Source organism: Chelonoidis abingdonii, chromosome 2 (assembly GCF_003597395.2).
Source record: "Chelonoidis abingdonii isolate Lonesome George chromosome 2, CheloAbing_2.0, whole genome shotgun sequence".
Classification (NCBI taxonomy): domain Eukaryota; kingdom Metazoa; phylum Chordata; order Testudines; family Testudinidae; genus Chelonoidis; species Chelonoidis abingdonii.
The window spans coordinates 85,702,157-85,726,653 of record NC_133770.1 but is presented as its reverse complement, the minus strand read 5'-3'; the positions used below and the strand labels follow the sequence as shown (position 1 = coordinate 85,726,653).

At 41.2% G+C, this 24,497-nt stretch overlaps 1 protein-coding gene and 1 non-coding gene across 3 annotated transcripts in view; both read right to left on the bottom strand.

The window, feature by feature from the left end:
- Window positions 1-22,271, bottom strand: part of CDCP1 (CUB domain containing protein 1) — a 41,298-nt gene extending 19,027 nt beyond the window's left edge. Inside the window, exons 1-4 of one of the 2 annotated variants that reach the window (XM_032782487.2) lie at window positions 22,044-22,271; window positions 7,754-7,963; window positions 4,494-4,850; window positions 2,526-2,894 (exon numbers count right to left, since the gene is read on the bottom strand). In XM_032782487.2, coding sequence (XP_032638378.1) covers window positions 2,526-2,894; window positions 4,494-4,850; window positions 7,754-7,963; window positions 22,044-22,116 — 1,009 coding nt within the window. In that variant the 5' untranslated portion in view covers window positions 22,117-22,271. The remainder of the gene's footprint in view (window positions 1-2,525; window positions 2,895-4,493; window positions 4,851-7,753; window positions 7,964-22,043) is intronic. The other variant, XM_032782486.2, reaches the window with a different exon arrangement.
- Window positions 7,629-7,745, bottom strand: LOC116826010 (U5 spliceosomal RNA). The gene has a single exon (XR_004373971.1). It is a non-coding gene; the product is annotated as a U5 spliceosomal RNA (small nuclear RNA).
- Window positions 22,272-24,497: the final 2,226 nt, after the last annotated feature.

The following is a 24,497-nucleotide window of genomic DNA, read 5'->3' as shown; positions in this document are numbered from 1 at the left end:
CCAAAGGTCCATTTAGCCCAGTATCCTGTCTTCCGACAGCAGCCAATGCCAGGTGCCCCAGAGGGAATGATCAGAACAGTAATCCTCAATGTGGATATCAGCAAGGACAAGGTGTGCTGACTCTAACATGATAGACAAGAAGTTGGTCTATACCAAGAGGAACTGCGAGGTAGAATGGGGCACCCCATATGCCCATCAAATTTTCTGTGATAACCCTAATTTGGGACTCACAAGAGGGCACACTCTTGGATACAAGTGTGGAGCAGGAAAAGGTCCTTTGTACAAAGTCAGATGACAACAGAATGGTTATACCATCTCTCAGACTCTTCCTTGGCTAATATTGAGCCAGCAACCATCTAGAAACAAACAGAATAAAACAAATTCAAACACATACACCCTCCCTCCCCACCCCCATCATCATCATCATCAACCAGTCAGAGCACCTCTTCTATTCTGAAATCATGGATGTTGTCAGTTACAGATCTTGCATTCATTTGTTCACTCATAAAAAGATAGAGCCACAAAATCCCTGTAAATGTACTCTAGAAAGCAGTCAACACACCTAATCTAAAAGTCTCTGACCCTTAATGTCTCTGGTACTTTTAGAAAACAATTATAGTCACAATAAAACAAGAAAAGAAAATTTAAATTCCATGCAAAGAATATGAAGCATCAGACAAAATTTTAAAAAAAGGAGGAATGATCTTTAACACAGTTCATTATATCGGCTGAATATTATGGTAGTCTCCAAAATGTTGGATGTTGATCCTATACTTTGTATGGACAGCAGAGTTTTTTGGGGTTTTTTTTTTTTTAAGTTACACCTTTAACATTATCGAAACATATTCTCTGTAACTAAGTCCACGTACAAAGCGGACTTTTTTTTTCCCTCTAGTGAGGTTAGTTCAGATTAATAGGCATATAGTGCAATAAAAACAGAATTTGGATTTTTAAAAAGCACTTCATATTGGCCTAACAGGGCTTCCACGGAATTCAAGGCTTCCAGTGAAAGCAGAATTCAGCCAACATGGAGTACTTTTGAAAAATCACAGCTGATCTCTTCAAGTGTTTGAGTTTCAGAAACTGATTCCACTTCTTCCCAAAAAGACCAAAGATTTCTGCAAAGTTGTTAAAGTCTCTTGTGTTTTGCGGACAAGGACAGGTTTCCCTCTAAAATCATTCACTGTGAAAAGCCCACGTGCTCCTATGTGATAAGAAATTTCAATCAGCATTTTAAATAGAGTTCTTTATATTGACTTTAAAGTGATCACTAAAACCATTAAAGATAGTCTGTTTGATATCCAGTAGCATGGCCCACCCACCACACCATAGATTTTAGCAACAGTTGGTCAAACAACTTATTCTGTTTTAGATGCTAACAGCTGATGTATGTGTAATTCAAATCACAGTTGGAGATTAGAAGATACAAAATGACCCGGCTAACCTAGTCTGAGTGACAAATGACATGATATAGCAGAATGCCCTACACATTCAAACAGTCCTACTAGTAGAGGGACAACATCCAGATAAAAGTAATCTGACTTATTACCCTACTGGAAGGTTCTCAGATGATATGGGAATGGGCACTGTACAAGGATTTGCACAGAATAGTGAAAAAAGTCCTTATTTATATTACTAATACCACATCTAGGACTAAAAGTGAAATAATTTTTAATATCCAATTTACTTTTCAATGCTCTTGCCATTGGTTTTCATTTTATTGAGCTTGATCAGTTAAACTGGGCGGTTTATGCTGCAGTGAGCTCCAGTCTCTGGCTCTCATCTACTAGCACAGCGCTGCTGTGTTTGGGTTTCCAACCCTGCAGCAAGTTATGAAAGTGTTTGAGTCAAATAAGGGAAAATAAAATATGCATGACTATGTTTAAAAAGGACCTTGATTTCTGTACTGAAACACACTGCAGGACTAACCAGTTCAGTTAAGCAAACAGGAGTCTTTCCACTGACTTCAGTGAGAAGTGAATCAGGTCCCAAGACAGGGGATATACTGATTACTGAAAAGCTACCTACTGCATAGTTACTGTGTACAGAATGCAAGATATGACATTACAGACAATTTAAAAGAAAGATTTCAGTTACTCAATACACGTAACACAAAACATGTTGAAACAGAAGCAGGGGGTCTTAATTTGCTTTTGTTTTAAAAAATGCAGTGTAGATTTGTAGTACCTTTTACCCCTCCTTGCAGATTAGGGAATATTATTCACCTTGCTGTAATGAAACCCTCCCTGGCATCCAACACAGTACCACAGACCTCTCAATGTTGCTTAGCAACCTACTTGCTTAAACTCATGTTGCGTCCAAAATTCAAAGATTCCAACAGCAGGTGGTCAGAAATAGTATTCTCTACCAAAAATCACTCTGTGTGTAGCTCAACCCCACTGTTTATAAATAAAAGCAGGAAGCCTACTTTCATGTGATCTTTTTGCCCAGTTTACATTAACAAAAGAATTGAGAAAATGAAATAATCAGCATAAAGAGGGAATAATGGACAAGTGGCTACTTACTCTCTTCATTCTGAGGATGTTGAACTACAATCTGAAAAAGCAGACTGAGGATCCCAGGATTCTGATCATCATGATCGCAGCCCTGCAGGGACAAGCTGAAATTGCCAGGAATATTGGCAGGTTGTTTGTCACTCAGTTTCAAAACCTCAGGGCTACTGTACACTGCAGGTAAGTAATACTCCACTCTTTCTTCTTTCCTTTCACAGTTGGAAAGGCTATAGTTGCGGAAGATGACACTGGATCTAAGGTTAGAAGGAACAACAAACTGCCATGTCATGAGCTCATCTTCTGGGAATCCCAGTGGGTAGTTGGCAGACATTAGGGTTGCTGACATCTCTCCTTTAAAAGTAGATTCAATAATACACAACCCTATTACAGAAAAAAATAAGGTACCATTAAAGAAGATACATATTCACATGCACAGTACAGTACAATAACAACAGACAAACAGTACCTTCAAATAAAAAAGCCTTTAATATACATCTCAGCAATAGGCTAAATTATAGAAGAAAACAAGAGTGCATATATTGGAGTTGGTGATGTCGTCCTCAAATGGTTGATCCACAGAGAAGGTAAAGAATCTGCTCTTGCTGTTGGCTTAGAGTTAAGTTCCAAAAACACAGGCCCATCTACCACATGAGTGAAGGATCCAACTTTCAGCTTAGCTCCACAGGAGAATGTGTGAGACTTGTATAATTGTGTTTACTTACACTGCCTCTCCGAATTTCATGTACAATATCACAAGTGAGAGGACATTCAAATCACTGGAGAACTTGTGTAGCGGTTTGAGTCCTAGGATTTCAGAGCTCTAGAAAGAGTACACAAGGCAAGTCTCAAATATGTAAGGCGGTAGCTGAAACCCAACTATAGATGGCCTTGTAACATGTCTGACATGTGAATTAAAAACTAACTCCCTGACTAAGCAGGCATCAGTGCAGAAAGCAAAATGCAGGAGAACTACTAATATATTCAGGATTCATTGCTGACCAGCAGCAGCAAGGAGGACAACACCCTGTCTACTCAACAGCTAAAACTAGTGCTACTGTGTCAGTGACAAATTACATATCTGATTTTTGCCTGTGTAGATGCACCTATGTTGTGTGTCTGAAGCAGTTTCCAACCACAACTAATGCTGACTGAGGCATCCAGGTAAAAGGTGGGAACGTCTCACAACCAAAAGGTATTTGTTTGAGCAAGACACAGAGGGCTCCATCTTTTGCCATGGCTCCTACAGATGAAAAATGCAATTGTGCAAGTTTCACATTAGGGAATGGGCTGAAACAGACTATTATGCATATGAAAACATGAGCAGGCAGGCTGATGTACCTTCCAGGCATCCTTCTTCCAGTTTCCTAAACTGCAATGTAAGCCTGAGGAGTTCAGCAAGTTATGAAGAAAGAAGCTGTTAAAATAGATTCAACAGTAGTCTTCATCCATTCTCATCGTTTTTGTTATTCATATGTTTTTACTGTTTTGCAAATATTTTTGGTTTATTTTTAAAATCCTATAAAGTCTCAATTTAAGAAGAGTTTGGATAGTACTGTTTGAGTCACAAATAGAAACATCACTTTTCATAATTATTAGGTGAACTGATTGAACTAAAAATCATGAAAGTAAGAGGACAATCTAAAAACCTTTTTTAAAAATAGGATAACTATAAGAACAGAGAGGGAAATAAGTAAATTAGAGTAATTACAAAACTAAAAGTTGATAGCAAGGAGCTCTGAAGCAAGGAACATGACTGAGTACTGGAAATATTTCAGTTGATTTTAATTAGATGGGACTAAGGTGTGAGGATGAAAAGAAAATAGGAAAGTACTAATGATTAGACCTTATTGCCTGTGATTTTTAGTTTTGTGATTTTTTCCTGTTTCAAGTTAATCAAGTACAAAGATTAAAAAACCTTTTGCAAGTTACAGGACTTAATTATAACTGCAAATAAATAAGTAAATAGTATACTGTACCTACTTTTTATGGAAGATCTGTTTGCTATGTTAAAGCCAGAGGTGGTGAGATCTGAATTCCACGGGAGCTGTAAAGCCATGACAACTCCCCCCTGCACCTTGACTCGAGACACTGAGCCATTTCTGCAGAAGGTTCCAATGTTGACTTTGGTAGTGTCAATAGAGCTGCTGATACTGTAAGTGATTAAATCTGGACAAGTGTCTGTGGGCCCAATCTGCCTTAACCATGGTGTAGAAAATTTCAGTTCAAGTCCAACCTTCTTATTGGCTTTCACATCCCAGATGTAGGTCCTGTTAAGGCGAGGCAGTCCTGATGGCTGAAGATGAACATCTCCAAAGGGGCACAGGCCTGACATACAGTCTAAAATAGACACACACAAAGCAGGTGCACAAATCATGAACAGTTGAGGAACTTGCTGTTTCCCCTCCTCCCCTACACTGTGTCCAGATTTTTCTATTAAATTATACATAAATCCCCACCACCACTTAAATTACAGTGTGCAACATACCCTCACTGTTTTAACAGCTAGCAAATCAAGGCAAACAGTTTTAAGACATGAAATTACATGCACTGTACACTTCCCTGCAGGCCTCTTGAGAAAGCTGGAACAGTATTGACAACCTTGGGTGTTCAAAAACCATAAGTCAGGCCCCCCTTAATAATGCGATTCATTATCTTTTGAGTCAGATTTTGAAAAAACAAGTACATTTTGGGTTCTTTTGAGCCTTTATAGTTCACGTTTTCAATCTTTCCTCCACATCCATGAGGACAAAAAATGTTCTTTTTAAATGAAAGCTGAGATTCGTGACTCCAGGAACTGGGGCGTTTAAGAAAAACCATCAAATATAGCAAGACTTTTGACATAATCATAAGAGTTGGCAACACTGCTTGAGTGTTTGAAGCACGTACAAGACTTGCCTCTGAAATCATGTTGCACAGAGTGCACTACCAGGCATCCAGAAGGGACTGGTGTACCAGGCTTTGAACAACTGCAGTTTGGACATGCTCAATAGAGACTTGCTAGATCTTAAAAGCTACAGTCCGCAAAGATTCTGTCCTCACTGAGCATGCACCAACCCCTCAACTCCTATTGCTGACGGATTGTGCACACACCCTCCCCACAGAATAAATGAGCTTGTGCCAGCCCAGGACCACCAGGCCAGAGAAGGACTTTCTCTGAAGTAATTGCTCCAGATCAGAGTGGGGCTGGGCATTGTGCTCTCAATGACCCATTGGCTGGAAATATTCACTGTCTCTTGTTTGAATGCGGAGAGGAGTGAAAGGAGTATAATGGGACTAGGGATCTGGTGAGATTGGGACTGGAGGGAGTAGGGGAGGAGAAAAATGGAGACTGGAGGGAATGACTGGTTGGGCAAAGAGACTGAGCTGGTGCAGGAGGGCATGCTGGGACTGGGAGCTAGTGAGAGAAAAGCAGGGAGGACAATGAAGTCAGATAAGGCGCTGGGGAGACTGGGACTAGGAAGAAAGAGAGATCTGACAAGGACATGGAGTGTGGGGGAGAGTGGGTGTAGGACTGGATGGGCAGAGTTGTCTGTAGGAACCCTACCTCATTTGCTGAAAAAGTTGGCAGTAAATGAGGCAGGAGATTACAGGAAGGCGAGAGGGGTGCAGTGGTTAAGCCAGTTGAATGATGCCCTGCAGAACTGGATTCTTTCCCTGACTCTCCCACAGAGTTCCTATATAATGCTAAGCAAACCACTTAAATGAAATTTTTCACAGGTGTGATTCACTGATTGTGTGTTGCTCATGTTCTGGATGTGCACCTTGAGATGCTGGGGTCAGATTTGTACAAGTGCTAAACATTCAAAACTTCAACTGGAAGTCAGTGGGAGCTATAAAGTGCTAGGTACTCTCAAAAATCAGGTCCTTGGAGTCTCAAATTGGGCACCCAAAATTAGTGAATACCTTTGACCTTACCTGCTGTGCCTCAGCTACCCAACTGTAAAATGGGGATAATATCGCACGCTCACCTCACAAGGGTGCTGTAACGATACATCCATTAATGTTTGTAAAGCTCTCAGATACAATAGGGGTGAGTACCACAGGAAAGCCCAGGAGGAAACGAATAATTCTGTACTCAGAGTTAGGTTTAATAGTGTGCAGTAAATAAGGTCTAGGACCACACATTGCACAGTAAGCACAAACCAGAGCATTGAATAGCTGCTCATTAAGTGCACACCATCCATCCTGTGCACTGAATGAGGCAGGGGTCCTGTAGAATTGGATTCTGTATTTAAAGATTGTATCATAATGCACATGCACAATGGGGACAAATTCAAGTGAATGGGCAACCTTCATTCTGGCATTTCCTAGCTTTTGATTGCTTTGACTTTGTAATTTGTGTGCATGTATGTATGTATATTGCCCTCTGTTGAGCTGAATCAAATGTGCATCAGAGGTCCTATACTGCTAACATCCAAGGATTAGTTCTGATTTCCCAATGTTGGATAGGGGCCTGTGTTTTGGAGTATGAGGATGCAAGTATCTCCACTGTTAGATCATCACAGCGAAAGGCTCAGATGCGCAGCATGGCGATAACCATTAAGTCCTAGGTAGCTATCAATTTGTTATACTACGCAGAAGTCCTACTGTACATGGTTGTTAACTTTAATGATCATATATAAACTGTGTGCGTGCAATGTGGAAAAGATATATAATCACTGTGTTATGAGCCAACATGCATGGATGAATGTTTATGCATTACAATCAACACACGGTGACTCATCCCAGTAACTCAGTCTACACTATACCTACAAAGGCCACCCCTATCGCTGCCAGATCTGCTAGCACAGGCCCTGCTCTCTTGCAGAAGCCTGTTAAAGTTAAAGGAAATGTTCTGAGGTCTGTGCTAGGAGATTCAGTTGCAGTGGGCCTGTAAATTAATAAGAATAATAAGGAATTGTATATAATATTTTCATTTATTCAGAACTGTTTCTGCAACAACTTGGTTTCAAAGGTGGCAACTCAATATTTCACATTCTGAGCTACAAACATGCAAAGTTCAGCAAACAGCTTTTGCAGTTCCCACACATAAGCAGCTGTATATCAACTTTCCACCCTGAATGGTTTCTCCCTAGCTCTGCCTGTAGTAGATAGCATAATGAACAAGATATTCCTGTGTGTTATTATGAACCAGACACAAAACGAAAATGTCAGGGGATTCAGAAATTCTAAAAGGGGAAATCTTTAGTAAAAGGCAAAAGATTTATACGAACTGAAGAGAAAGCAGACACACATCTTACCAATGTTCTTCTTGATTTCCATAACTAAATATTTCTCTGGTGTCTCACACTTGAAAGATATATCTTCTTTTACCGCAGCAGTTATCCTGAGTTCAGATTTGCATATTTGTCCTGTACAAATTTTACAGTATTTTAGTGGTGGAACAGAAGACCCAGGTTTAATTGTCACAGTGATGTTGTCCGCAGCACGAAGGTGTATTGCAAAAGAACCTGAAAAGAAAAAATAAATATGCTTCAAAGTAATTCATATGTGAATATCAGATAATTTCCCCACACAGCCAAGGATGCTACATTTTTAAAGAGTAACATTTTAACCATGTCCTTAAAATTTGAAATGTTGAACCTACAAAACGCTCTTTATACCTAGTTGAAACAGCTGCAAAAAATCTGCCTGTTGCATCTGTCAAATTTTTTGGTTATGCTAAATGAGAAAAGAAAGATCTTGAATGTCACATAAGAACAGCCATACTGGGTCAGACCAATGGTCCACCTAGCCCAGTATCCTGTCTTCTGCCATGGCCAACGCCAGATGCTTCAGAGGGAATGAAGAGAACAGGAAATTATAAAGTAATCCATCCCCTGTCGCCCATTCCCAACTTCTGGTAAAGAGAGGCTAGGGACACCATCCCTGCCCATTCTGTCTAATTGCCATTGATGGACCTATCCTGTGTCACACACAGTATCACTCCTGCGTCAGTTCACTTGTATTGCCATTGTTTTAGTCCACTCACAACTGAGATACTGACATTGACAACGTTTGGGCCAGATCCCTATGGGAGTTAGATGCTTAAATATCTTTGAGGATGTGGGCCTTACTACTCACAGTTGCTAGTGTCCAGATTTTGTCTTCGGCCCGGTTATCTCTACCACACAATATACAATCAGTTTCCATGTCTGCAGGCACAGATGAGGTTTTGATTCAATTCAAGAAGTGTATATTGCAATCAGATTACAAAGTGAGCCTTAATTGGAATAACTGTACATAGCTGGAAGCACTCATATCAGTAAGAGTGCAGTGACAGTGCTATACACCTACTCACCGCTATTAGTGACTATGTTGATGTTGAGAAACAGAGGTAGAAGGGAGTAACACAACCTAATACACATTTTTAAAATATAAAAATATTCTGGATTCTAAATGCGAGCTTCACCTGTTTTGTTCACAAGGAGTGAAGTGAATGCATGTTAAATTGAACAACGGAACTTTATTAAACCCTGTGAACTGCTCTGTTTATGTGGCTGAATTTACGCTCAGTCTAACTCCTTGCATTCCCTGTTCCACTGACATCCTCTCAATAACTGTCCCTCCAAGGAACATGGGCCCTCTGACTACGGTTCCACTGATACATTGCTCTCACCACAATTCAGTGTGCTTAAGGACGAATCCTCCTTCCAGGCCACAACCTAAGTAGCAGACATTTTTAAGGAACAATCCCCTCTGTTAGACCTCTGTGGATACGGTGGCCCCATCTCCTCCATGAGTGGGACGGTTGGCTGAAGGAGCCGCATAGATATGGCTTCACCTTCCCCATCCTTCACAGTCCATCCCAAAGATTTGGGTGCAAGGAGCTCCACACCAGAGTCCTGCAATATGAGGATTCAGACTCCTGCAGGGCTCTCTGTGTATCCCTTTTGCTGACCCTTCCTTGTCATATGACTCAGCTCCTGGGAAATACAACAGAAGTCTAAGCAATCTGTATAATGAAATTGCACTGCCAGCAAGAGTTCAATCTTCAGATGATTGTATGCTGGGTATAGTGCTAGTGTAAAACACTAAAAATCACTGAATCAATTGTCTGGTAAGGTAAGAATATTCAGTGAACAGGTAGTAGTTTGCCAACAACCGAATCTATGAGACAAATTTGACAGTGCTGTGGGTGATGGCATAAATGACATGGGATGTAAAAAGCAAAGTAGCATAACTTTGCATTGATCTGGCATTCAGAGGGAATATGAGTGTAACTGTCACCACTTTGGTATTCTGCAAAGTTCATTTTCAGCCCTGGGGTAAGTGGGTGAAATCTGTATAGAAGTCAGTGGGACTTAGCCATAGCTGAATATAGCCCCAGAAATGTTGGGGACAGTAAGGGTACTTTGTTTTTACAGTCACCTATTAGTTGCTTATATTACCACCCGCTCCTTCCTACCTGTGGCCCTACTACCACAGTGAGCAGTGTTGCTAATTCTCATGATTTTATTATGAGTCGTAAAGCTCCAGACCCTGGAGTCATGTGTCTATGCTAGAATTCCAGCTTTTAATTTTTTTCCTTTTATTTCTTTTCTTTTAAAAAATGAGTTTCTAGCCTTCATAGGTACAGAACTAAGCCTGAAAATACGAACCCTAGAGGCTCAAGAGTAAATAAAAGGAATTCCAAGTGTATTTTTTGTCTATTTTTTAAGCCAATTTCATGATTTTCTCAGAAGCTGATAACACTGCATTTACTTTACACAACTTCCAAAAGCTAAATCTGCCCAAACTATTCCGTGTCACACATTCCATGTAACTTACAGCTGGCCATCCCCACAGGATCAAAAATGACAATCTATACTCAATTTCCCCACCCCCATATTGTTTTCATGGGTTATCAAAAAATTCAAATGTTTGAGATTTTAAATGTTTGCTTACAACAATGCTTTCAGTTGTGCTGTATTTAATATAAGTCACAAGTACTTTCGGGGGGAACTTAAAAGACTTTTCAGGTTAAATAATACCAGAGTGGGTTGAACAGGCCAGTTCATGTTTATGAAGAAAAATCTGTTTTGCCACATGGATTTAATGAAACAATCTTGTCTTCCTAACCCTTAAAGAGAATTATGTGCATAATTTTGTTATGCAACGACTGGGAATAGGGGGCTTGATTCACCAGCACAGTGGAACTGAAATGTACCTTTGTGCTACTGAGGTTTGCTGACCTCCTGGGGATACACCCACCTCCAGGAGCACTACTGCTCTTATGGGGGAAGAAGGGGTCACATCAGGGAACAGAAGGAAACCTTCCCATTCCAGGAGCCCTGAATCCAGGTTTCATCAATATCAGCGCAACACGTTTGATGGGAAGTTTTAGAGGGAGCAAATTTGCATGCTCCAGAAGCAACAAAAGACTGACTTAATGCAGTGTTATCACTGCCATCGCTTCAATTCAACCCAGCAGTGACATCCTAATTCATCTATTTGTTCCTCTTCATTTCTAAAACTGCTGAAGAACCAGTATTATAAATGGCTACTGACAAAAAATCCTGACCCTGTTCTTCCCTCATATCAAGGCAATAAAAATATTCTTACTCAGTTTAGCAAAGAAGTGAAGACTAACATTGTAATTCCTTGCTTGGACCCAATCCTAGTCTCACTGAAGTCAACGTGAACTGCTCATGCCTGCTATCTTCTCTTTAGGCACTGGTTCTCCAAACACATTGACACTACCACACGGGAAGTTAGGCAAGTGCAGTGCGGAGCCACAAGAGAGTTTCTTTTCTCCACTTCCTATTCTCCCACACAAAGCAGTTATAGTGGAAATTTGATAAACTATTCTTAGGTTAATCCCTATTTTACTTTTTCCATTTGGCTTTGTGCTATTCCATATACTTGATGTACAAAAGAATATACTTTCACCATGACAGTTCTTAATTTCTCTGATATTTATTAGTATGGTAGCTGGATACAGAGGGAGTTAAAAGGGCTTGATTGATTGTGTGTATCTAAAGACTTTTTCCTTGCTTAAAGTGATTTTCATGTTCAACTCTTGTTTAGAAATAAAAAAGCCTATTTTCCAAGGATAATGGTCCTAGCTTTCACTTTTCCCTTTATAGCCTCTGGAAACCCTGAAATAGCATAATTATTCTTGCAACAAACCAGGACAGAGCACAGACACTGTGGTCTTTAACAGAGATCAAGCACCAAGCTCTATGATTCCGGAAAGCACATCCGTGTACATTGCTATTTACCACATCCCAATAGGACTAAAGCACATTCTTAACTTTAAACACATGATTACTTAATGATAACTTTAAAAATGCATTCCTGAATCAGGGCCCCAGAGCAGGAGTCTTTACCATGTTGAGATAGAAAGAGATAATGCTATTGACCGTGACAAAGTAACAGGCTCTTATCTTTGCTGGGGCCAGCTACTAAAAATCTGCATAGAGAGACACCTTACGCCAGGTCATTGCATAAACACCTCCCTAAGATAAAACTTTGAAGATATGTTTACTGTCCAAAATGATCGAGAGCACAGCACCGGAACATCAGCAATGTCTTTATTACAAACATTAGATTAGTGTAATTTACTGAATCAAATGTCATCTTCTTTAAGACCTTAAAAAAAAACAAAAAAACTCATACACAAACAAAAATGCATCCAGTGATCCCAGAGTCACTTAACATTTTGGACTGAATAGCTTAGAAAATATACTACAGAGCAGGCAGACAAGAGTAAATAAATTACTTCTATTGTGGCGCTTTGTAAGCACCATGATCATGACTCATACTGATCTGTCTTTGTCTATGCTTTTCTCCACCTCTCCTTATAAGGATACCAAGAATTGTATATACTGTTTGTAAGGACGGAATTTCCATGTACCTTAAATGCTGCTCGGTACAATTACTCACAGGATATTTAACAAGCAAGAAGAAATAAAAAGACAGTTACTCTTCATCCGCACAATGTCATACAGATTTTGAGATAGAGGGAGCCCTTAGCAGACCACCCAGTCCTACCCTTGCATTGTGGAAGGATTGATTTAAGTGACTTCCTTAATCATCTCGGACAGACAGGTGTCTAATCTAGCCCTAGCTTCCTCAAACGATGGCAATTCTGCAGCTATCATTGACAGTTTGTTCCACTGCCTAATATTAACCCTAAATTTTTCCCACTGCCACTTAAGCTCATTACTTTTTGTTCTGGCCTGGGCTCCTCATGAATAACTGATCCTTGTTCTCTTGGTAATGTCTCTTGATTTCTCAGTAATGCCTTCCCTCAGTAGGGTGACCAGACATTCCGATAAAAATCGGGACTGTCCCAATATTGAGCAGTTTGTTCCACGTTCTGACCAAAGTACGGTCAGGACGCCATATCTCCTGATATTTGGTTTCAGGCACGGTGGCCAGGGTTGTTGTTTTTTTGCTTAGGCAGCAGTGAGAGGCAGGGGGAGTGCCTTTTCGATTGTTACACTCACCTGGCACATTCGTGTCTTCAGCAGCATTTCAGCGGCGGGTCCTTCACTTGCTGATGGTCTTCTGTGGCATTTCCGCAGCGGGTACTTCTTTGTTTGGCGGCAAGATTTATTACCCGCCGCCGAAGACCATCAGTGACTGAAGGACCCGCCACTGGAGTGCCACCGAAGACCCAGACATGGTGAGTGTAACAATTAAAAAGGTGCTCCCCTTACAGTGGTCCTTATATTTTGAAGCTATTATCTGGTCACCCTATCCCTCAGTCTGAACACACCCATCTCCGCCAGCCTTCCACTGTCAGTCTTATTCTTCCAGAACTTTCATCAATTTCATTGCTCTGAACAATCTCCGATTTGTCTTATAATATACAGTTTATTAAAGACACAACCTCAACAGCAGCCCAACTACCAGTAACAGCTGTGGAATTATCTCACTTGATTTACAATGCAGTCTCCTTGTACTACATCCCAATGTAGCATTTGTTTATATTTGCAATAATAATGGGTAATGATGTTGTGGAGAATAAATTGATACTGAAATAATAACTCTAAAATCGTTTTGTAGTATGTTATTGATTAGCCTTTATTTCACAAAGGTTTATTTCATTATACTTTCCTCAACGAACCCTTTTTACATTTGCCTATTGAATCTCTTTTCTTGATTTTAAAACTTTTATCAAGTTTATCTGTAGTCTCCAATGAAACCTGCAATCCCTCCCAATTCCATCTGCAGGGCTGATTAGTGTTGCTGATGACCTGAAAGATATAGTGGGGGGAGGGACAGCTCAGTGGTTTGAGCATTGGCCTGCTAAATCCAGGGTTGTGAGCTCAATCCTTGAGGGGGACATTTAGGGATCTGGGCAAAAATCTATCTGGGAATTGGTCCTGCTTTGAGCAGGGGGGGTTGGACTGGATGACCTCCTGAGGTCCCTTCCAACCCTGATATTCTATGATAGTGAAGATAAAATGAGCCACCTAACCAGATTTGTTTTGTTTAGAGACCTTAACCAGCAGAGCAAGATGTTAGTGACTTGACACCACACTACAGAACTAATGGGCCATTTGAAAATGATAGCTTGACAAAATCAAACTAATCAAACCAGGATTGAGGAAAATACTACAAAGAAGGATTCAGATCCCCATTGTCACAATCATTGGTGGCTAAAACAGATTTTATCTTTTCGTCACAAATACAGCAAAGAGCAGAATCAGTCTGAAGTATTCACTTACAAAGCAAACAGGCTGTTTACACTTACAATCTAAACATCCTACAGTACTTATTTATTTTTCTGGTGGCAATCTTGTTCCTTTGATAATTCAATGACCTTTTTCAGTTTGGGCCTAATTTTAGCATCTAGTTTATTAGGGTTAGAGGTTTCACACTGCAGAATGGAAAGCAGATTGTCTTCAGGAGGTCATTGTGACAATTAAGGCCCCAATCCTGAAAAGATTTATTGAGTCCAGTGGGACTACTCACATCCTTAACTTTCAGCACAAGCACGAGGCTTTGCAGAACAGGGGTCTATGTAGTTAAGATTTGTGAAGTACCTTGTGTGTTTCTTTAATTGCATAAGTTTCAGCACTTGACTTTGAGAAATGAATGCTTTTTCAGAATGAGGATTATTAAAAATTTTAAGACACATTTTGGGTCTGTGAAGATTAAATGTTATTACAGAAGTTCTCCTTTTACTCCAGGAAAACACAACATTTTGTTACATGTATAAAAAGGTAGGAAGTAGAGCCATGCAGCAGGACTAGGATCCCGCAGGTCCTGCAGGACCCACTGCCATAAGAGCAGGAGAGGGTAAAATGTACTTTGTAGCACGCAGGTTTGGGTGTGCAAAAAACCCAGACTGCAGTAATTTGCAGGAAAACACTAAATCTCTCGTCAGTTTACCACATAAAAATTGTGCCTGAATTCCATTTATTTATGTAATATATTAACAAACCCGCCCTCCCCCCTATTTTTTTAAAAGTAGCATGGAGGACTCTGTTTCTTGAGGGATTAGCATGATCTAAGGTTTTTGCAGGTGAGAGCAGAATAAAAAGGCATAAAACAATGCAGGAGCAGGTGTGAGTGGAAGTAGGTATTGCAGGATGGGATGTGAGTGGGATTAAAAAAAAGTCCCACATAGGGCTCTCATAGGAAGTGGTAGTTTAGTCACCATGCTAGTTCTGTGCTGGCTACTAATTTTGTAAAGTATGCAGCACAAGACAAAAAATATTGAGTACACAGCAACAAGATAAGGAAGTGTCAGACTGGCCCCAGCGAAAGGAACGCAACAAAGACATGTTTACTCTGGTATCTATAACCTTTACAAACATTAAGCCACCACATCAAACCCATTTTGTAATAAAACTACCCATGACTGAGCTTTCTTACTCAGTGTATCCCTAGCCGAGTCTACATGACAATGAGAAATTGGCATTCCAGAGAGAACTCAGAACTGGAATTTCAAGGTTGGCATTAGTCTAACTGGGCTCTCCATTTTCATGCACAGTCCTGCTACTCTCCCCCTCTGTTCTTTGGCTTCCAATATAGTGAATTTATAATTAGCAAAGCCTTGTCCTTTCTGGCTGGTGAAAATTACTACAGAAATACTGGGACTTTTGTTGTTTGAGATTATCAGTGCTTGGCCACAGGGATGAGGGAAGGGTACAAGTGATTCTCAAAAGAAGCAATTGTGAGACCACTGCTCAAGGAACCAACTTCTGGAACTGACAGTCTGGCTGTCAATGTGTGTCCAATTCCCATTTTTGGAAGAGTAATGGAGGATCTTTTGGCAAGGCAGTTCAAGTGGATACCAGAGTCTTCAGATTTCCTTTACAAGGAGAATCTGGCTATAGGCTTATTTATAAAGGTGGAAACTTCACAAGCTGTGGCATCTCTTCCAGGTAATGGATGAGGTGCCCATGCTGATTCTTTTAGATCAGTGAGCAGCTGTTTATATTGTTGTTTAAAAGGCTTTCTTGACTTGCTTGCAGACTCTAGCAGAAGCAGACTGAGTTGCTCAAATGGTTCTATTCTTTTTTTTTTTAAACCAAGAGAGCCCAAATAGTACCTGTGGGCAATTGACCCTCTGGTTTGAGCATTCTCTCGTGCAGGATAACATAGTAGTCCATATTGCCATCCCATGTGTACATGGGGCCCCTGGGAGAATTAGTGACAAGACATGGACTGTGATATGCTCAGAATGCTGTTGACAGCTGGCTCTATTTCCATCATGCCTACTGGGCCAGAGCAGTGGAACAAATCCTTATGTCTTTATGAACACGGGGCCTGGATAAGGGCTAACTGGCTGCAACTTAATCCAGAAAAGACACATTGTGACGGGTTCGGTCACGGAGACCCCCTTGGGACTGTCATCTGATGTGCTGAGATTACCTCTGAGCTTGTTTTCCCTGCCAGTTTGGGAGTCCATAACCCTGCCTTGTTGAGCCAGACATGCTAGTCTGCTGCAACACAGACCCAGGTGTGGTCCACGCTCCCAAAAGCAGCAGACTTTAACTAAAAATTGCTCGGCACATTTCCGATCTCCAGCATCCAGACACCCAGCTCTCAAAGGGATCCAAACCCCAAATAAATCTGTTTTACTCTGTATAAAGCTTATACAGGGTAAACTCATAAATTGTCCATCCTCTATAACACTGATAGAGAGATATGCGCAGCTGTTTGCTCCCCCAGGTATTAATCACTTCCTCTGGGTTTAATAATAAACAAAAGAGATTTTTATTAAGCATCAGAAATAGGATTTACATGGGTTCAAGTAATAAAAGACAGAACAAAGTAAGTTACCAAGCAAAATAAAGCAAAAACACGCAAGTCTAAGCCTAGGCCTAATAAACTAACAAGGATTGTACCAGGGGAAAGAATTGGGAACAGACTAGGAAGGAGTCTAGTCTGTGAAAGAAGCTTATTGAACCATCTCTGAGGGAGAGATTTACCTGTAATTAGTTTCTTCATTTATTAAATAAATATATATATTTATCATTTAAATAAATATTATTTATTTATTTAATAAATTAAGAAACTAATTACAGGTAATTTACTGTGAGTGCAAAACTGCATTTGAAAAACATGGAGGCTGCTTTGAAAATAATTAGAATAATGCATGTTAAATGAATGAGTGGTACAGGATCCTGATAGGAAGACCAAAAAGGGTGTAGTTGAGTAGGGGGGTCCTTTAGCATGATATATGTTGGGGGGACAAGAGAATCTTCTGAAGGTGGCAAAAAATAACTTTAATCATGGGTAGCAACAAAATCCATAGCTCTTCCAGGGGAGTTTTAGCAGCAAGAGCTTGATCAGTTCCAGACGAGGGCCGGGGGGAGTGGAGAGAGAAAGAGAGAGACACACACACACACACACACACACTCTCCTTCTAATTAAACCCATGAATGGTGCTGATGGCACCCCAGATGGATTTGTAATCAGCCATACTTGACTGGAATGAGCATCACCATGATGTAGAGACTGTTGCTTCTTGATTTACACTTCAGTTTAGTTTTATAAAACAATTTAGCTAACAGAAATGATGCGACTGTAATTCCAGCCATATATCAGTCTAGATTCCATGAGAATGCCCACTTTGCAACTTTTCCCTTTGTACGAAATACTGTGGCCTCCCAACTGTAGTTTGATGAGGCCTGGCCTACACTAAAAAGTTAGGTCAAACTAGTGACGTCACTCAGGGGTGTGAAAAATCCACACTCCGGAGTGACAAACTGACCTGATACCTGCTGTAGACAGTGCTAGGTTGACAGAAGACTTTTTCAAGTGACCTAGCTACTGCCTCTAAGGAGGTGCCTCTCAGCAGCTGGACAGCTGTAAAGTTTCAAGTGTAGACAGGCCCAGGGAGGAAAAGATAGGTTGAAGTGATGGGGATGGGTGGGTGTCAGAAGGCAAAGCATTAAGAAGTGTTTTGAAATATGCAGTTATTTGTATGAAAGATTCCTTGTATTGAGTGTTCTGAATCACAAAAAAAATTTCCTTAAAAAATGATTCATTCACATGAACACATAACAATAGGGGAAAGAACAACATTCCAGCTGTGATGATTTTAAGGCAAAGAAAGGGAAATACAAACACGAAGAAAAAGAATGTTCTATTCTATTTTCAATGCCCAAGATCAGGCAAGAATTTCTTAAGGGTGAAGAATCCCTTTCCTCCTTAGTAACCCCATTCTGGATTGAAGAGTCATTCCATATAACTACAGACTGTAAATCCAAAACTGAAGTTAATATTAAAGCTGGTCAGATAGTGTTTTATTTTTGCTTCTCACGGAAAGTTTTTATTTTTTTTTACTGAAGTGTTTCATCCAGAAACAGAAATATTTCAATTCAGAAATGCTGTAATGATGCCTCTGGGAAACTGTAGTTTGGGTGTGTCATGTAGTTCAGCCAATGGAGGGGAATGGGAACATCTCCTATGATGCACCATGGACACCAAACCCTGGCTGTGGTGCATCATGGGAGATGTAGTCCAATAGGCAGTACAGTCCATACAAAAGAATGAGAACATGAAGCAATCGAACTAACACTCCCATGAAGCCCTACAGTAGCATATCCAAATTGAAATATTTCAGTTTTTGGCATTCAGTTTTTACATCATTTAAAAAAAATAATTCACAAGAGGCAGACTATTTTCTTTAAATGTTGTTTAATCAAAACCCCCATTTTCCCTCAAACTGTTTCGATAGAAAATTTTCAACCAGCCTGAGTAAATATACTTTGTACTATCTAGTGAAGGATCTCCAACAAACAAACAACCATTACTGATCTTCATTACATCCCTGAGAAGTAGATAACTATCATCATCCTCATTTTACAGACTGAGGAACACAGTGGTTCCATGAGTTGTCCAAGGTCATACCGTCAGCGGCAGTCAAGAAAAAGAACCTATATTTCTTGACTTCCAGACCTGCACTCCAAGCAGTAGACTATGCCTCTGTACAAATAACAAAGCATATTTTGTGAAATCAAAAATAGACTAGTTGTCTTTTTCCCTACCTCTCCCTCCAGTCTCTAATTTATCCTGCCCCAACAATTCCGCATATGTACAATTTTACTCTGGAATTTAGTTTGCTATCACTCTAAGACAATTGTATACTATGCACATGTTATTTTATATTCTAAATTTCAGAAAAGGCTTTTAGAATTCAAAGATCAAATTAAATTGGGGATAGAGGCTGCAACCAGAACTCAAGTTTCAGATAACAAGCCAGTTTTCTGTCTCACAGCTTGGTTCTGCTAATCATCAAACATACTTGGAGGACTCAATTCCCCACTGCCTTGCAATCTAAGTAGTCATTTACTCCTGCATAAAATAGGTGTAAAAAAATAACTGCAGGGCGAGTGAATGGTTAATTCTGATCTGGATGTTTTTTACCCACTCTGTACAGGCACATAAAGGGTATAAGGGAAGAGGAGGTGACAACAGAGGATGTAGTTGTGTGGGGTCTTGAAAGCAAAGACAAGAAGTTTAAATATTATGTGGTGTGTAAGAGAGAACTAGAGCAAAGACACAAAGGGGGTGGTAGCACAGTCAAATCAGTAGGTGAGAGAGAGTCTGAATAGTCATATGTGCCAGGAAGACCAGAGAGAGCAACATGTGTGCCAGGAAGACCAAAAAGGAGGAAGTTTGTTTTCACAGAAGATTAACAGGGTGCCCTACACCTCAATGAAGATCTAGATCCATAGTGTCATATGCCAAAAATATACCATGATTTTAAAATTTATTAGCTACGGAGGTTCTGAGAGGCCTTGGGGATGCTCGGGTTTTCTCCCTTTTACAAAGAAATAAAAGAAACTGAGCTCTGTTTCTTTTCTAAAGAAGGGGTGCCCTATAGATGTATTGCTCCATCATCCTATTGCAAAGTGGGTATTCTCATGGAATCTACACTGATATATGGCTGGAATTACAGTCGTATCATTTCTGTTAGCTAAATTGTTTTATAAAACTAAACTGAAGTGTAAATCAAGAAGCAACGGTCTCCACATCATGCTGATCTCATTCCAGTCAAGTATGGCTGATTACAAATATTTGATACTTAGGGGCTATGTTCACAAATCCTTCCAAACAGATGAAAATATATCATTTGGAAATTTTAGACTAGACAGTTTAAAAGCTTAATCACAATGCTGTCTGGTTATTTAGTCAACATTTAGCTATGCTTATCTGGCACAAAGCCATGATTATCCTGAATAATATGGCCTATCCCTCCTCAAGGTAGTGGAAGTACTGAATAGGCATGAATTTCAGGTCACATTGTATGGACCCTGTGTTTTTTCCATATTCAAACTTTGCAATTATCAAGGCTGATAATACTAGAAGTAAGCTTCAATGCTTTTTTTTTTTTTTTTTTTTTTTTTTTTAAAGGTTTATGGATGTGCATGCAGATCATGTTGTATCTCTGCTCTGCCTACTCCAGTCCTACCAGCAGACAGTCTTTGGAAATTTACAAAAATCGAGTCTGAATTTCTTCTACTTATGGTAGCAATTCCCTTTCCTTTCCCTCTATCTGTTTGGAAGGCTTCAGTGAGACTTCTTGTGAGAGTAAGGGTTGCAGGATCAGATAATGTCTCTCTCTTTCTATACTTAAGAAATCAAGACATTTTCAGGTAAGATTAAAAACAATGTGCTCTCCTTGCCATATATTATTGTTGAAATTATATCCCAAAATGCCAGAACACAATTTGAGGCATTTAAGGAACTTGTTTCTCTTAAAATTCAGAGTCACCCTAAACAGAAATGCACCACACTAATTCTGGCAGCTGAATGCCAATACTAGTGCACATCAAACTCTCTTAGGGTTTATTAGTATTTACACACATCATGGGAAATATATCTCCCATTGTGGGGTAGTACAAAGAAAGCTAAGAAAAGATAAGAACTGTATGCAGTTAAAGCTCTAAATTACAAAAGCTTTTTGAAAAGTGGAAGTATTAAAATACTTCTCATTTTTAAAAGTACCATTGAGTTCAAATTACCTCAGATTTAGAATATCTGAAAGTTTTTGAGAGAAGCATGAATGTTTATGGGATTCTAGATACGAAGACAACAGTTTAAAATTAAGATACTATGCAGTTATTCAATTATGAATGTAGTTTTAAAGTATTCCAAACTAAAACTAACTTTACTCTTATTTTACACCACCGCGTCTACAATTGTCACTGTATCTTGACTGAGATTTTAAGCCAACAGCTTTTCTCAGCTCACTGCACACATTAGCACAGCCACATGAAATAAGGGCAAAGCAGGGAGCAACCATCTTTGGCAAACAAATTACTGGCGTATGTCATTAGCATCTAAATGAGATCTTAATGTATTATTTTATAAATGAGCACGCAATGAATAGCTTTTCTGTCTGCATGAAACACACACGAGTCAGTTTTTAACAGGATGGATATTTCATCAAGACACCAAGAGCTGCTGCCCCCTTTAAAAAAGTTGGCTCTGCCTCTTAAAGACACAAAAACCAAAACATTTGCATAGGGATATACAAATAAAAGCAACTGGTGACTCTCCTTTGAAAGCACTGTTGTAAATTATGTCCAAGAAGGCCAGACCGAAACTAACTGAGCTGTCTTTCCTCCACTGAAGTGTTAAGAAAGAACAGACTCTGGAGAGGGAAAAGCAAGAACCTGGGGTGGGGGACTAAATACACGCCTGGTGTAAGCCCATCTCCGCACCCATCAGTGATGACTGATGGCTCTTTAGAATAGGTACAAGACCAAGAGGCAAGCTGGAAGAGTCACTCCCTTTTTTTGGACCAACTTTAGTTGGGGAGAAACAAGCTCTGGAGCCGCACAGAGCTCTTCCTCGGGTCCAGGCCAGAGCTCTGGGACACGCGTCTCTCCCACCGACAGAAGTTGGTCCCGCACCATGGCTCGGGAGTAGCCTGGGACCCACAGCACGGCCAGCAGCCAGGCGGTTCTAACCTCTTCGGGCCGGGGAGAAAAGGCTTGTGGAGCGCTCTGCAGCGGTGCCTGCGCCAGGGGCTCGCTGCACCCTGCGCCCCGGCCCCCCAGGGAAGCTGCCCTGTATCTTCCCAGCCCAGCCCGCGCCGCCTCTCCCGCCCCGGCTGGGGGCACCGCCCGGCCCGCGCCCCTCACCGCTTACTTGCCAGCTGCAGGAGCTGAGCCGCGGCCAGGAGGAGCCCGGCCGCCAGCGCCACGGACCGGCCACCCGCCATCTCCCAGCATCAGCAGCCCCAGCCGGGCACGGGCCTCCGCGGCGCGCAGGCTGCTGCTGCTGCTGCTCCTCCTCAGGTGCGGACGTGAGGGGGGGGGCTCCCTACAGCCACGAGCGCCCGCTGCTTCCTGCTCCGCCCTGTACCTGCGAGACGGCAGCCGACCCCAGCTCCTCCCCGCGGGCTCTAGGTGAAACTCCGCCCCTTCCTCCTGGGCTGCGGAGAAGCCGCCGCTGACAAGCCGGGAGCGGGCACCGGGGCAGTCATTAGTCACTGCTCCGTCCCACGGGCTCCAAGCGCCGCCTGCCCAGCACTGGGGGCAGCCACCTCTGCGGTGGGGGGCGGCAGCTGTTGGACAGCGCACAGCCCCTGCACCCCCTACCATAGGGAGGGAAGCGGGGAAGGGTACTGAGTCCCGCTGAAACGGTGGAAGGAGAGGGGTTAGTTTGGCGGAAGAGAGTTACCCCGGCTGGCACTGGGCCAGGCGTGAGGCTCCCTATTTGACAGCTGCCACTGGATGCCTCAGGACATCGCTGAAATCTGGGTAGCACCTTGGACTCCCTCCACTTTGAGGTGCCCCCCCCCGCCGAAAGTCTCCCTCCAGAGAGACTTGCCTTCTGCCCTCTCCCCCCGCATTGTAAATCTGTGTTCTAGGGAAAGGAGAAGGGCATCATACTGAAGTTTAGCCCAGGGTGTGGATTGTCTTGAACGGCGTCTGTATGTTTGTAATTATTCTTAGCACTTATCTATCCCCTTTCATTTTCGAATGATTTGCAAACATTAATCTTCATGGCACCCCCCTTAGAAGTAGCTAAGCATTACCCCTATTTGACCGATGGGGGACTGAGGCACAGAGTTTTAGATACTTGCCCAGTGCTGCCCGGCTAGCCATTGGCAGAACCAAGACGACTTGCTGACTCGCCTAGACCTGTGCTCAGACTTACTAGAAGTTACATGCCTTTTCCCCAGAGGACTGTATACTGTAAGAGCCTTGAGATCATCTCAAAGTTCTTTGGAGTTTCTGATGAATTCTGGAGGATCATTGGGCTGATGTGCTAGTATCTAGGCTTGTTTTTATTTTTCTGAAGGTTCAAAGGGAAGCTTTGAGTATTGCTTTGCTCCTTTAAATCTATCAGTTTTGCCAATTTACTTTTTAATATTCCCTGAATAACGAGGGAAGATGGATTAAGCTGCCTAAAAGATTTGAAATGTGGAAGCTCCATAAAATGTCATGTTTAGGGTGGGCAAAGGGGGCTGTATCTAGAAGTAATGGGATGAAACTGAAAAGGAATAATGTAGGTGAAACATCAAGAACAATTACCTCATTGTACTGTACTGTACAGTGGTTTCTTAAGGAAACGAGTGAAAACACCATTGCTTGAATCATGTAAAACTGGACTCTGAAAAGCGCTGAAGAATATACTATAAAGTATAATCCTTTACTGTTAGGAAATTGTAATTAGAGATGGGGAAAAAAACATGATTCTGTGAAGTTAATTAATTGCACTTTTTTCCAAAGTTGATGCAAAAGGGATCAATCCTACTGCTATTGATGTCAGTGGCAAAAAGTCCATTAACATTAAATAGAGCTGGATCAGGCCCATGATAAATAAATAATTCATAGAAGAAAACTCATATGTATATGTGTATACATTTTTTCATGTACTCCCTCAGTCCATTGTGTATTACAGTGCCAAATTTACAAAACAAATCTAAATATTAGTCAAAGTAAGAGATTAAGCAGACAAGAAAGGGAGGAATGGAGGCCAAGAGATTCAAAAATTGGGCTTCAAAAATATCTTCTGGAGTTGGGATCCTTAATTTCTCTGTGGGCACCTCTGAATGGCAGTCCTTTTTGAAAATCAGCCTCTTATTTAGGATAAACCTTGATTAGCTCAATCTATGCATGCAAAGCCCTGGCTTGCCCTTGTTGAGGGGTCAGCACTGGTGCAACTACTCTGATTGCTGGCCACTTTGCTGAATTGGAGCTATTCCTGAACAAAGGCAAGGCCCTACTGTGGCAGTCGGTTGGTAGGTGACTAATACTGTTCTCTTCCCAAAGCTTACCGAAGTGCTGAGTTCAGTTTACTGTTACATTATCCACTCAGCATTGTGGTCACCTTAATTGTTTCATCTTATTTTTTTAAATGAAGAAATAAGAAAAAAGGCAGGGGAGGAGAAACAGAAAACAAGGGTTTTTTGCACAAAGTATTCTATTAAAGTCACCAGTATACCATGTCAGTGCAGAGATCAGGGGAAGCACTCATCACCAATGATTGACTAACACTTGGATGTGATCCACCAGACTTTCAAGCTGCTGCTTGCTAGCCTGTGCAGATGAACCTCTCCCTTTTACGTGTCCTGTTACAGGGCTTTGCTAGGAA